Source organism: Suncus etruscus, chromosome 16 (assembly GCF_024139225.1).
Source record: "Suncus etruscus isolate mSunEtr1 chromosome 16, mSunEtr1.pri.cur, whole genome shotgun sequence".
NCBI classification, from domain to species: domain Eukaryota; kingdom Metazoa; phylum Chordata; class Mammalia; order Eulipotyphla; family Soricidae; genus Suncus; species Suncus etruscus.
This window is the reverse complement of record NC_064863.1, coordinates 74,341,094-74,354,539: the sequence shown is the minus strand read 5'-3', so window position 1 is coordinate 74,354,539 and position 13,446 is coordinate 74,341,094. Positions and strand designations below refer to the sequence as shown.

Genomic DNA, 13,446 nt, shown 5'->3' with positions numbered 1-13,446 from the left:
CAATTCAGTAACTAATAATCAGATAGAAAGGGTAGATATAGGGGCTGGCGAGGTAGCGCTAGAGGTAAGGTGTCTGCCTTGCAAGCGCTAGCCAAGGAAGGACTGGGGTTCGATCCCCCAGGTCCCACATGGTCCCCCCCAAGCCAGGGGCAATTTCTGAGCACTTAGCCAGGAGTAACCCCTGAGCATCAAATGGGTGTGGCCCAAAAAAACAAAAAAAAATGAAAGAAAGGAAGGGTAGATATATATATGTTAGAAGACTGATTTTACAAGAGAACAGAGGTGGTCAAGTCTATTACCGACTGTCCTCAGACATAGAAAATTCAGTACTTTAGCAGGCAGAACTGTACAGTTTTAAGTTAGGACTACATCTTAAAATTTTTAATTATTTAATGCACATATGAGATAGCTAGGTCATACCAAGTTTGTTAGGAGTTTTACATAATTTTTACTCATATTCTTCACATAACAAGGGGAAAAATAGGATTTCCCCTTCAAGCGTTTAAGACAAAAAGAAAAGCCTCGATAATTACCTGTAATTCCTTGATGGAACCCAGAGATTTCCCTTAACCACATTAGCTATTGATTTATTTAAGGAGTCACTTAAAGATATTTTACGTTTTTAGCTGATCTATAATTTAACTAATGGCAGAATGTTAAAAGGAATTTTAGGAGGAGGGTTGAAGTGTGGGCTTTTGCAATTATTAGCACAGGAGATTTGAGGAAAAAGTTCTCTGCTTATTATAGTAATTATATCACTGCTATTTAAATATATTCCCTCTATTGACAGTATACTTTTATCTTGTGAAACAAAATAGAGCTTATGTCAGAAATTAGTACTTAAACACAATAATCTTTATATTTTGAAACCCTTAATAATTTCACTCTAAGAATATTCTGTGATTATTCCTCTGTATCATATTCTGCATCTCCTTTATATTGCTTTATTAACCTCTTACTGTGGCTCCAAGGGATATATTTTTCTTTTTTGGTTTTTGGTCCACACCCGGCATTGCTCAGGGGTTACTTCTGGCTGTCTGCTTAGAAATAGCTCCTGGCAGGCACAGGGGACCATATGGGACACCGGGATTCGAACCAACCACCTTTGGTCCTGGATGGGCTGCTTGCAAGGCAAACGCCGGTGTGCTATCTCTCCGGGCCCGGATACATTTTTCTTGTTATTTGTATATTTGTGAATCTGAAACATAGTATTGTAAGAGCTTACTTTTTCTTTTCCTTTACTTTCTTACATGACTAAAAATGCAAATAACAGTTGTTAAATGTTTCATATGCAAGCTAGGAATGAAAGAATACTGAATATAACTAATATGCTTAGAACTTTATTGACCTGATAATTCTCGATGATGTATTCCTGAAAGCTGGCAAGGAAAGGTTTGATGCTTTCAGTCGAAGCTTATGTCTGTTTACATATGATATCTGTACATATTTGTACTAGTTTGAAAAGAGCCCATTTTTATATTATTTTGCTGCTGAAGAGTAATTAAACATAATAGTTTAAGTTGAATTATGCTTTAAGTTCAACTATTCTACTGTATACTGAACAGTGATTAAGCAAGATGGCACACTTGAAATATTTCTTGATAAATTAACTGACAAGGGGCATCTGGATTTCTTTAATCTCTGAGAGGATGTTAGTTATTGAGAAATACCTAGTAGACCCACTCAGGTGTCAGGTGTAACTAACTGGTATTGAGAAGCTCAAGTATATCTAGTTACTGATTGTTGTTACTGGATCACACGTATACCTTCTTTAATAAAATGAAAATTGATGAGTGTGTTTTCAGAAAAAAAAGATTTCAAAGAAGTGATTCCTTTGCCGTTTTCATCTTACTTGATGCTAAGTAAGCAAATATACTAAATATCTTCCTGGCTTACAAAAATATAGCCATATAAGATAGAGATAGAGAGGTGCATTAATGTAAGTAAACTGGGAAAGGCACAGCAAAGAGCGCTGAGACCCAAGTTCTCATCCAGTTCTTTTCTGCACACTGAGCAATATATGATTGTGATTGTTTCTGGGCCCCACCTTCACTAGAATGATCCTTTCTGTGACAAACTCATTGTGGCTGGAATGAGAATCCTTCAGTGTAGTCTAAAATTGTTCAGAAACTGTGTAGAGAGTTGACGATTTTTGTTTTGTTTTGTTTTGGTTTTGAGCCACATACATTGGTACTCAGTGCTTACTCCTGGCTCTATGATCAGGGATCACTCCTAGTGGTGCTCAGGGGACTGTATAGGGTGGAGGGAATCAAACCCAGGACAGCTAAATGCAGGCAAACAATTTGCCTGCTATGCTATGAGTCAGGTCCTGAGAATAAAAATTTTTGCAGGGTTAAAAAGCACACGAATCCCACAGATAGAAGTAGAGTCCAAACTCTACTTCCTTTCAGGTGAAAGAAAACATGTCCAATTGCCTAATCTAAGATGCTTGCTCATCTACAGAAGTTTTACAAATTACTTCACATTTTATTTTTGTTCTGGGGATTTCCAGGACTGTAAATACCAGGAAAGAGTGTCAGCAAAATCGCCACCCAGTCACTGGGAGAATTATTTGAAAAATAAGTTTTCGTTCTCCAAACCAACGGAGAAGCCCCAACTCTTAATTCTGGAGGTGCTGTGAAGCTTGCAAAAATGGCGCCTCTGCTCCCAGTTCTGTCACCTCCCCACTCATGGGCTATGGTGTCTTGCTGCCTCCTAACTGCTTGCTGGTCTTATGGGTTGAAGAGATGGAGCACAGAGGGTATTGGCCCACATTTGGCATCGCTATGGCCTCTCCTGCTCCGTGCTCCAGTGTTGCACACAGTGGGTGTAATCCTGCTCCCAACTTCCTGTTTCCTTAACCTCTTCTTTTGAGATGTTAATCCCATCTGATGATTAGACCACCCACACCTGGGATTGGGCAAACTTTTTTTATTTTTAAATCACTCCTAGCAGACTCAGGGGAGAGGGGACCATGTGGGGTGCCGGGAGTTGAACTTGGGTCTGTCCCAGGTCAGCCACTTGCAAGGCAAATGCCCCACCACCATGCTATTGCTCTGGTCCCTGGGCTGTTTGGAATAAAGAATAAGAGGCTGTCTGAGGTAAGGTGAAAAAAGGGGCAGCAAAAGACAGAGAGGAGAAGCAGCTAAAGAAACTGCTTGGCAGAGAAAGTTTAGGAGAGAAGCAGATGTGAGGAAATGCACATGGCGGACAGAGCCATGGAATAAAAGCAAGTTGACTCCAATGAAACTTTAAATATGAATTATTGAATTATTTCTTTACCGCTACCCTTCTTCATCAGACCCATCTACCTGAGGATAGAAACACAGTGCCTGGGGTGATCTCACCCAACACATGGACTTTATACTTTATATATTTTTTTATATTTAAATCTACAAGTGGGCATGTGTGTGTTGGGATCTAGAAGAACCCACAACGTGAAAGACAAGCACCTTAATCTTTGTACAGAGTTCTTTTTTACCTTTGACTGAAATCAAAGTTGTTCAGTGCAGGATGGTTTTGGCAAGGCAGCAGTGCTCAGTCCTGAATAAGGGATAGCCAAATAGGTAAATTGCTCTAATGTACAATGCGACTCTAATATACTCACAGATTGTTTGAATTCTTTATCTTTCTAATGGGAGGACAAATTATCTGATAAAAAAATTCTTGGAATGATTTTGAACTAGAATGACTTGTTCTTCTTGCATTTAAAGTTTCTCTTGGGCATTTTAACTGTATTGAAGTCATCTATCCTCCTATAGGGGTAAGTTGGAGTATATATATATTTTTTTTGGGGGGCACACCCGGTGACACTCAGGGTTTTCTCCTGGCTATGCACCCAGAAATCGCTACTGGCTTGGGACCATGTAGGACGCTGGAGTATTGAACTGTGATTCATCCTAGGTTAGCTGCATACAAGGCCAACGCCCTACCTCTGCTCTGGTCCCCTGGAATATATTCTTGATAAGAACAGGACTGGCTTAACTCTGGCAGGTACCTTTCTGTTCCTTATCTGTCATGAATCACATCATGATCCCCTTACAGTCCTTACAAAACTCATGAGCATACTCCTACAACCACACGGAACCAACTGCAGCATTTTAGGAGAAGAATGTTTCAGATGTGACTTCTTAGGGCTTTAAAAAAAAAAATCAATGGGCAGATATTTAGTAAATGGAGTTGAAGTCTTACGGTAGTCTTTCTTTTCTTAAAAAAAATGACTTATTGGCTTTTGTGGTTATGCAGTGAGTTTTAAAAGGAACCTCCAGGTTGTTCCTGTCTTCCTGCAGATTGAAATGCAAGATTTCATGTGTCCGATTCCTGTATAGCCCCCCCTAGTTCCTTTTATTATAAGAAATTGTGGGGTGGTGGGTTTGTTTTGTTTTACTTATTTGTTTATTGATTATACTTATTTTTTGTTTTTATGTATTATTTTGCTTTTACTTATTTATTTGTTTACTCTGAGCACCCAGCAATGCTTAGAAATCAGTCCTGACTCTTCTTGGAGTTTGATATGGAATGCTGAGAACTGAACTTTAGTTGTCTGGGTAGGTGTCCTACCCACTGTACCAGGGGTGGCGAACACACGGCTCTCCAGCCCTATGCGGCTCCCAGCCAAAATGAATGCGGTTCCTTGCCTCTTATCATTATTTTGTATACTGTGTCTCTTTGCCAAGTTTGGATTTTGTTCTGCTGCTTCTGAGGAGGGCCCTCTGAGGAGAGATCTCCAAGCGCGTAGTCTCGCCCCAGGCTGTGTCATCCCATCTCCCGTCCCTCGGAAACAAATGCACAGGCCAGCAAGTGGGGGACCCATGTGTCACATGTTGGGTCACATCTGGCTGTTAGTTATTAGTGTGGAGGATGCAGCACACCCTCACCATCACTGCAGGATTTTGACCCTCACTCAAAATGGCAAAATGCAAGATGTGTTGAATAGATTATTGTTAAAATTATATGCTTTTGTGTGAGTGTCTGTTTTGGCAGGTTACTGCGTGGTGTGGCTCTCTGACTCTCACAGTTTAAAATTTTGGCTTTTTGTGTCGAATTTATTCGCCACCCCTACACTATATCATCACTCCAGCTGAAGAAATCCTGTTTTGGGGCCTGAAATTTGCTAGTTACTGATGTGGTTAGTGGTGGTTGCAAGGGTTCATGATGCTTTCCAGAAATTGAGTGTTATTGATTCTGGTAGCTATACTAATACAGTGGTTGGTTAGTTATTTCTTTTTCTTTTCTTTTTTTCTTTTTTGCTGCTGGACCACACCTGGCAGCGCTCAAAGGTTACTCCTGGTTCTGTGCTCAGAAATCACTCCTGGCAGGCTCGGGGTATCATGTGGGATGCTGGGAATCGAACCCAAGTTCATCCTGGGTCAGGCATGTGCAAGGCAAATGTTCTACTACTGTGCTATCTCTCTGGCCCCTGGCTATAACTGCAGCCCTAGCCATAGACATATTTTACATCATGATTCTATATACAAGTATACCCTTACAGGGCCAGAGAGATAGCATGGAGGTAAGGAGTTTGCCTTGCATGCAGAAGGACAGTGGTTCGAATCCTGGCATCCCATATGGTCCCCTGAGCCTGCCAGGATCGATTTTTGAGCATAGATCCAGGAGTACTTGCTGAGCGCTGCTGGGTGTGACTCAAAAAACCAAAACCAAAACCAAAAAAAAAAACAAGTATACCCTTACCTAAAATAAGTGTCATGAAAAATAATTACCTTTACTATGTACATTATTGTAGCTTTCTATTAAGGTGTTTCATATCTTTTTATTTTGGGGGATTAGAAAGGGGCCTCCTGAGCCATGTCCAGAGGACCTAGGGGCTACTCCCATTGATCTTTGGCCAACCAGGTAAATGCTCTAATAAAAGGTTCCTTCACTGTCTGAGACTACCACCATCACCCCAGCAACTCTGGGATCTCCAAGACACTACTCCGATGCTTTTGAGGCCAATAGTATTTGGGATCCAATCCAGTGGCAGTGGGATATATGCTAAGCATGCATCCTTACCTGTGTATTATCTCCCAGGTGCTCTGCTACTTTATTTTGGGGGGGGTGCACATCAGTGGTGCTCAGAGATTACTCCTCTGTGATCAGATCTCAGTCATGGCAGGCTCTGGAGACCATATGGGATGCTGGAATTTGAACCACCATCCTTTCTGGATTGGTTGCATGCCCTACCACTATCACTCCGATGTTACATGTTTTTAAATGTTCACCACAATCCACTGACATACCAGAAAGCTCCAGAATACAGTTTGAAAAGGAGGGTTTTAATTGTATGATAATTTGGACTGTCATCTTATGATTCATAACTAGGATAATGGGGCCGAGGATGTAGTTAAGCCACAGGTGCTCATTTGTCTTATATAGTGCGGGGCCATGTGTTCAATTTTTAGCACTTAAAAAAAAACTAACAAACATAAAAATTAAACAAATTGGAATTGGTTGTGCTCAAGGGTAGACCATTTGCCTTGCATCCAAGAGACCCAGTCAATATAACACACACACATTGGAAAAAAGTACATATATAGGATATCATTAAATATAATTGAACTAACAGAATTAGAACTGCTTGTTACTTACCCAGCTAATGTTATGCATTATAGGGGCTAGAGCAGTGGCGCAAGTGACAGGGCATTTGCCTCACACACACTAACCTAGGACAGACCGCGGTTTGATCCCCCTGGCATCCCATATATTCCCCAAAGCCAGGAGCAATTTCTGAGCACATAGCCTGGAGTAACCTCTGAGAATCACTGGGTGTGGCCCCAAAAGCAAAATAAAATGTTATGCATTATATACCTATGTGTGTGTATATATTTTTATACACTCTTATAAGGGTGTGGCAAAGCCATGGTGTTGTCCCTAATTGAAATTTGTCATTTACAGTGATTAATAAAAAATAACTGTCACTTTGTAGTCTTCTATCTAAAAAAAAAAAGCATGGGAGAGAAAAAATATATAGAGATTTCTATTTTTCAGACTTTCCCTAAGCTCTTTCTTTTACATTCCTTTGACCTTGTGAGGACGATAATGACAATATCTTGACTACTCCTTTGTACCCTCTTTCTACAGGATTAGAAGTGCTTATCACCATCCCGCCAAGATGAATATGGTTAAAAGGATCATGGGGCGTCCGCGGCAGGAGGAGTGTAGCCCTCAAGACAATGCTTTGGGCCTTATGCACCTGCGCCGGCTCTTCACTGAGCTGTGCCATCCTCCTCGGCACATGACACAGAAGGAGCAGGAGGAGAAACTGTATATGATGCTGCCGGTGTTTAACAGGGTAAGTATGAGGCTTCAGGCATCAATGGCAGTGCAGGAATCTGAAGATTAGAATGAAAAGAGGAGTGTATTTTCTTGTTCTTTTTTTTGGGGGGGGGGGGGTGTTGGGTCACACCCAGCAGCGCTCAGGGTTACTCCTGGCTCTACGTTCAGAAATCGCTCCTGGCAGGCTTGGGGGACCATATGGGATGCTGGGATTCGAACCACTGTCCTTATGCATTTGAGGCAAACGCCTTACTGCTATGCTTTTTCTCCGGCCCCAGGAGTGTATTTTCTTAAACAGTGGATGTTTTCATTTCAGATGGAGCATTACCAGATGTAACCCCTCTTTTTATTTTGTCAGAAAATAATTCTGACCAAAAAGAAGTTTAACTATTTTGTCAAATGCCCTAAGGAAGGGCTGCATTTGTTTAGAGAGATCAAGACTGTTTATTGAGAAAACAGTTTTTTTCTAGTTTATATTCCTAATTAAATCTGTCTTTTTTTGCATTTTGTTTTTGAAAATATTTTGAAATATAGTTTTTTTCATATTTTGTCATTTTTAGAAACTTTATTTATGTAGCAACTTTTCTAGATTTATCTTTGCATTTCTTGCATTGTTATTAACTTTATAATTTACGTTTTAGAACTTGGTATTATTCCATAGTAAATAATCTCATGACTGGTGGAAATTGTCTATACATCGATACTGAAAAAGTGAAATATCCAAATGTTAATTGGAAAGGATACGTCTTGGGGTATCTATCTTAGTGGTAATGTAAGGTGGGCTTTTGTTGGCAAAATTACTCAGGCTTAGATGTGTTGGTATCCTCAGTGGGGGATTTTCAGATTTCCTTCCTGGAGCATCTAAATCTAACGGCCAAGTTAAGGAGCAAGAAAGGTGATTTGTTGGTGGGAAATGTGCAACTGGTGAAGGGTGGTGTACATTTTGTGACTGAAACTCAGCCCTGAACTATTTTGTAACCATAGTGCTTAAATAATTGTTTGTTTGTTTTAAATGGTGATCCCTGTTCAGTAGGTTCTCCACTGTTCTCTTTGGTTCTTTCTATCCAAAGATTAGAATTAGAGATTATAAATGAAGGTAAGACCTTCATTTTTCTGGGCTATAAAAGAAGTAGAATATATGTCTGTAGGTAATTGAGGATTAAGTGAGATATTGAATATAAAGCAGTTAACTGGTATAATCTTTAGGAATTTGTAATCATTCTATTTTTATGGCATTGAAAAAAGCAGGAGAGAGAAAAGCTATAATCAGATTATTCCTGAATAGCATTATATATACATATATATTACTAGTATACACTAATTGCTAGTTCATCAACATTGTAGAGATAGACCCTATAAATTCCATGATTATTTGTTTGCTTATTCCTTATTTACTGTCATTGTGCAGTCTTACTCAGTACTTTTGTGCCAAAGAGATCACACTGTGGTATACGCACTGTGCCATACATTGGAGTTGCTGAGATAAGATATAGTTTAATCTTGTGAACCAAGAGTATGAGGAAGGATAAGAGATGATTCTGTTGGAGAGAGATTAGAACATAGGAGAAATAATCAGAAAATCATTGGTGTTGGAACATAGTATGCCTGAAACTCAATCATGAAAAACTGTAATTTTATGAAGGCTAAATTTAATTACTTTATTTAGGGTTTACAAATGTGTTCCTTGTTTGGGTTTAAATCATACAATGTACCCCATCCTTCACCAGTTGACCCTTCCAGTCACCTTCACCAACGTCTCCTGTTTCCCAACCACCCAACCCCCTTCACTCCTATTGTATTCTAGGGCAGGCAAATTGCTTCTCTCTCTGTCTCTGTCTCTCTCTCTCTACTCTCTACCCCTCTCTAGTTTGCACTATTGTTAATGGACGGGAGGGGTGCCTTGCCTGTTAGGTTCTCCCCTTTCAGCACTGAATTCTTGTCCAGAACGATCAGTTCCATTTATCATTGTCATTGTAAGACTCTTCTCTACTCTAGCTACATTCACTGCTCTTTGTGGTGAGATTTCTCATCTAGGCTGGACCTCTGACCTTCGTAATGGGTATTATCACCATACTACCTTTTGTTTTTTCTGATATCCCACAAGTGAGTGTGGTTATTCTATGTCTATCCCTTTCATTTCAAACATCATCATAGTACAGAGACTAAATTTTAAAAGAAAAAGCCAAAACCTATTATTTTAGAGATACTGGAAGGAATCCCTAAAAAAAGAGCCATATAAAATTCTTTGCAGAAAAGTGCAGAGAAATAGTACAGTGGGCAGAGCATTTGCCTTGCATGTTGCTGTCCCAGGTTTGATTCCCGTACTTTTTGACCTTAGCACTGCAGGGAAGGATTCTTTTTTTTTTTTTTTTTTTTTGGTTTTTGGGCCACACCCTGTGAGGCTCAGGGGTTACTCCTGGCTATGCGCTCAGAAGTTGCTCCTGGCTTCTTGGGGGACCATATGGGACGCCGGGGGATCGAACCGCGGTCCGTCCTAGGTTAGCGCAGGCAAGGCAGGCACCTTACCTCCAGCGCCACCGCCCGGCCCCAAGGGAAGGATTCTTGATGACAAAACCATGGACACAGCTGGGTATGGCCCCAAACTAAAGAAACAAGTAGAACAAATAAGTGTGTGTGTGTGTCGGGGGAGGAGTTGGTTAAGATGGGAGAGATACTTAAAAGCAGGAAAATTTAATGAATGGGCTAAATGCATGCTTTGCCTGCAGGAGTCCTGGGTTGGATCCCCGATATTGCATGTTCTCTCAAGCACTGCCAGGATCAACTCCTAACCACAGAACCTAAGAGTAGTTCCTTGAACCTAAGAGTAGTTCCGGTGTTTTTCCTGGAGAGGAACCTTAGGTGGAATTACAAATGACTGTGACAGTGGAGATACAGGATGGGAGATTATGGAAAAATCTGGCTGCATGGACCACCATGGCTGAACAATAGACTTTAATCTTCTAACATACAGGGAAGCAAAGAAAAAGTGCTAGTGATGTGATGTCTTCAGATACTAAGCTCTGTTTTCAAATTCACTGAGCTGGAAAATGTGTGATTGAAACCCAGAAGCTTGACAGCACACAGGACATTATCTGTATTGCCCCCAGTACTTCAGCCAGGCTTTACCCATCCCAGACCAACAGCAGAGCTCGTTTTCATCTGATAGATAACCCATTTGACCCAGCCCTGACCAACCATTAGCTGCACCTAGCAAACAAATTGCCTTCCAAAGAATTTTTATCTAGTAAGGCACAGACAATGAAATCCAGTAGGCAAATGTAGTGATGGAAGTACCAGTTGCCTATAAAGCCCAGGTTCCCACACAGGTTACTTGTCTCCACATGGACCTTTACAAACACAGGCAGATGTCAGGCATTGGTAATATGGAACCCCGAACTACTTCAAGGCCCTCGCAGTGTAAGTGCTCAGATACTTCTGTGATTTGATGCTTGGCCCCAAGGTACAAGTGGCCAGATCCTTAGTCATTGTTTTGGTAGATGAAACTTGCACTGCATGTCTGCAGCCAGGTACCAAGATCTCTGGGAAAGAGCCTGAGCCTGTGAGTGCTTAGCATTGTAGCTGCCACCAAGCATTTGTACTATAAATAACCCAGCTGACTTTCAAGCTCATATAGTTTCAGAGCAGAGGCACTGACTAGAATTTCTTTAGGATAAAATATACCATTGACCAAATTTTGAAATATATAGACATATTTGTTTAATGTTTGACCATTTAAATCTGAATCCTCTTCAGTCGGAAGAAATAACTTTAAATGAATTGCTAAGGAAGATTATAGAGGATCTATCATCCACAATTGTGAGAAATGACTGGTCATTTAGGCTGGGATGTGGCTCAGTGGCAAAACAGACGCTTTTCATGCTTGAAATCTGGGCTTAATCCCCAGCATTGTAAAGAAAGGAAAAAAAAAGAAAAAAGGAATTGTACTGTTTAATACTTTGTTTGATCATAGTAGTTGGCAAGTAAATTATAATATTAACAGACGAGGGCATCTCTCTCCAGAATCTTTTGTGGCCATTCCCATCAGTGCCCTGGCATCTCAAGTTGCTCTCAGTGGTTCTTGGGGGCACCACAGGGTCTGGGGATTGAACCTGGGGCTTTCACATGTAGCACATACATTCAAGCTCTTTACATCTCTCCCCACCTGCAGAATTGTTTTAGAAATACAGCAGTAGAGTAGGTTTAATGTGCGATGTTTGTCTTTAAGAGACACAGGTGGAACTCTAGTATGTGTTGGCTTCCTTTTCCTGGGCTGAGACTCATGCTGCGTTCTTCAGCTGCCTTCTGTGATCTTTCTAGCACTGCCCTCCAAGGGACTGCTGCTCTCCCGCCTCTCACTGATTCATTCAGATGGAAAGATCATGGCGCTGGGTGAGAATGGGGTAATCATATTTAATCAGCGTTCTTAAAAATAATCCCTCTTTGGCCCAAGGAAAAAAGAAAACACTTGGCTTAAACTTAGTAAAAATTAAACAGCACTTTAGTCCTCTGCAAACCAGCTACCATATATTGGTTATTATACTTCATTATTGTATTTTATTTGGGATTGAACCCGCAGCCTTTCATATGCAAGTGCTCTGCCATTTCAGCCATTAGCCCTGATCCCTGTAACCTAATTTTAAATATTTCAACCATTTAAGAAACAAAAAACAGAGCCAGTGAAATTACTCAAAATGCTCCAAGGCATGCTTTGCATGTTGGAGTATTGATTCAATCTCTAGCACTGCATGATATCCCCTGAGCTAAGAGTAGACTCCAGCACTCCCTGGTGTAATCCAACACTCCCCCCCCAACATACACAATAAAATTCCCGCAATTTTGTTATTTTTTTTTATAAATTATTTAAGCATCGTGGTTACAAAATTGTTCATATTTAAGCTTCAGTCATTGAATATATACCATCCTTCACCAGTGTACTTTTCCTGCCACCAATGGTTCCTGGTTCCCCTCCCATCCATACTCCCCTCCTGTCTGTGGGGCAGGCATATTCCCTCCCCCACCCCGCTTTTTGACACTGGTTTGTACTATCATTAATCAAAGAGTACTATGCATATGGCTTTATTTCCTTTTAGCACCCAGTTCTTGTCCAGGGTGATAAGTTCCAATGGTCATTGCCATAGTGGATCCTGTGTTACTCTAACTGTACTCACGATTCCTTGTGGCAAGCTTCCTTCTACATTGACTAGTCCTCTTGGCCTTCATCACTATTGTCTCTGGATATTATTACCATACTGCCTTTTATTTCTCTTATAGCCCACAAATAAGTGGGATTATTCTTTGTTGTTATTATTATTCCTCTCCCTCTGATTCATTTCACTCAACTTAAGGATCCCCATGTCCATCCATGTATAAGAAAACTTCATGGGGCCGGAGCGTTGGCGCAAGCAGTAAGTCATCTGCCTTGCCTGCTCTAGCCTAGGACAGACTGCAGTTCAATCCCCCGGCGTCCCATATGGTCCCCCAAGCCAGTAGTGATTTCTGAGCACGTAGCCTGGAGTAACGCCTGTGCGTCACCAGGTGTGGCCCAAAAATCCCAAAAAGGAAAACTTCATGACTTTGTTTATCCTATGGTTGCATTGTATTTCATTGTGTAGATGTACCCAAAACTGCAATTTTAGAAAAATTTGTAAACATGCAACATCCTTTTTACTAATCATATTTTACGTACTTTTTGTCTATTAACTTGGGGCACATCTGGTGATGCTTAAGGGTTACTCCTGGTTTTGTACTTAGGAATTACTCCTGGAAGTACTTAGGAGGACCATATGGCATGCTGGGTTGGTTGTGTGAAAGACAAGTGCCCTACCCATTGTTCTATCTCTCTGGCTCCCATCATATTTTTATTGAGTAGCTTAATAGCAGTGGGTACGATTTCATTCTATACATGCCATTAGATGACAGCATTAACATGTTCTCTTGAATATACCAAAACATTTGGATGTCGCACTCTGCTGAGCAGTGAGTTCAGGACCATGAGCTACGGGCTCCAGAATGAAAACATGCATCCCAACTCTCTCAGCCATCTCCCTAGCCCACCGACAAATATTTAGTTGAGGCCCCATAAAACTTTCTCAAATATATTTATGTAGATATAAAAGTGACTTATTAAAGACACATTCTATAACTCTCAAGTGCCAGTCAAGTAGTCAGGCT

The 13,446-nt window shown here is 40.8% G+C and overlaps 1 protein-coding gene across 1 annotated transcript in view; it reads left to right on the top strand.

Moving 5' to 3' along the window:
• Positions 1–13,446, top strand: part of WDFY3 (WD repeat and FYVE domain containing 3) — a 301,877-nt gene that overhangs the window by 68,175 nt on the left and 220,256 nt on the right. The window contains exon 3 of the mRNA XM_049790238.1: positions 7,081–7,291. Within this exon, the coding sequence (XP_049646195.1) occupies positions 7,112–7,291 (180 nt within the window). The 5' untranslated portion in view covers positions 7,081–7,111. The remainder of the gene's footprint in view (positions 1–7,080; positions 7,292–13,446) is intronic.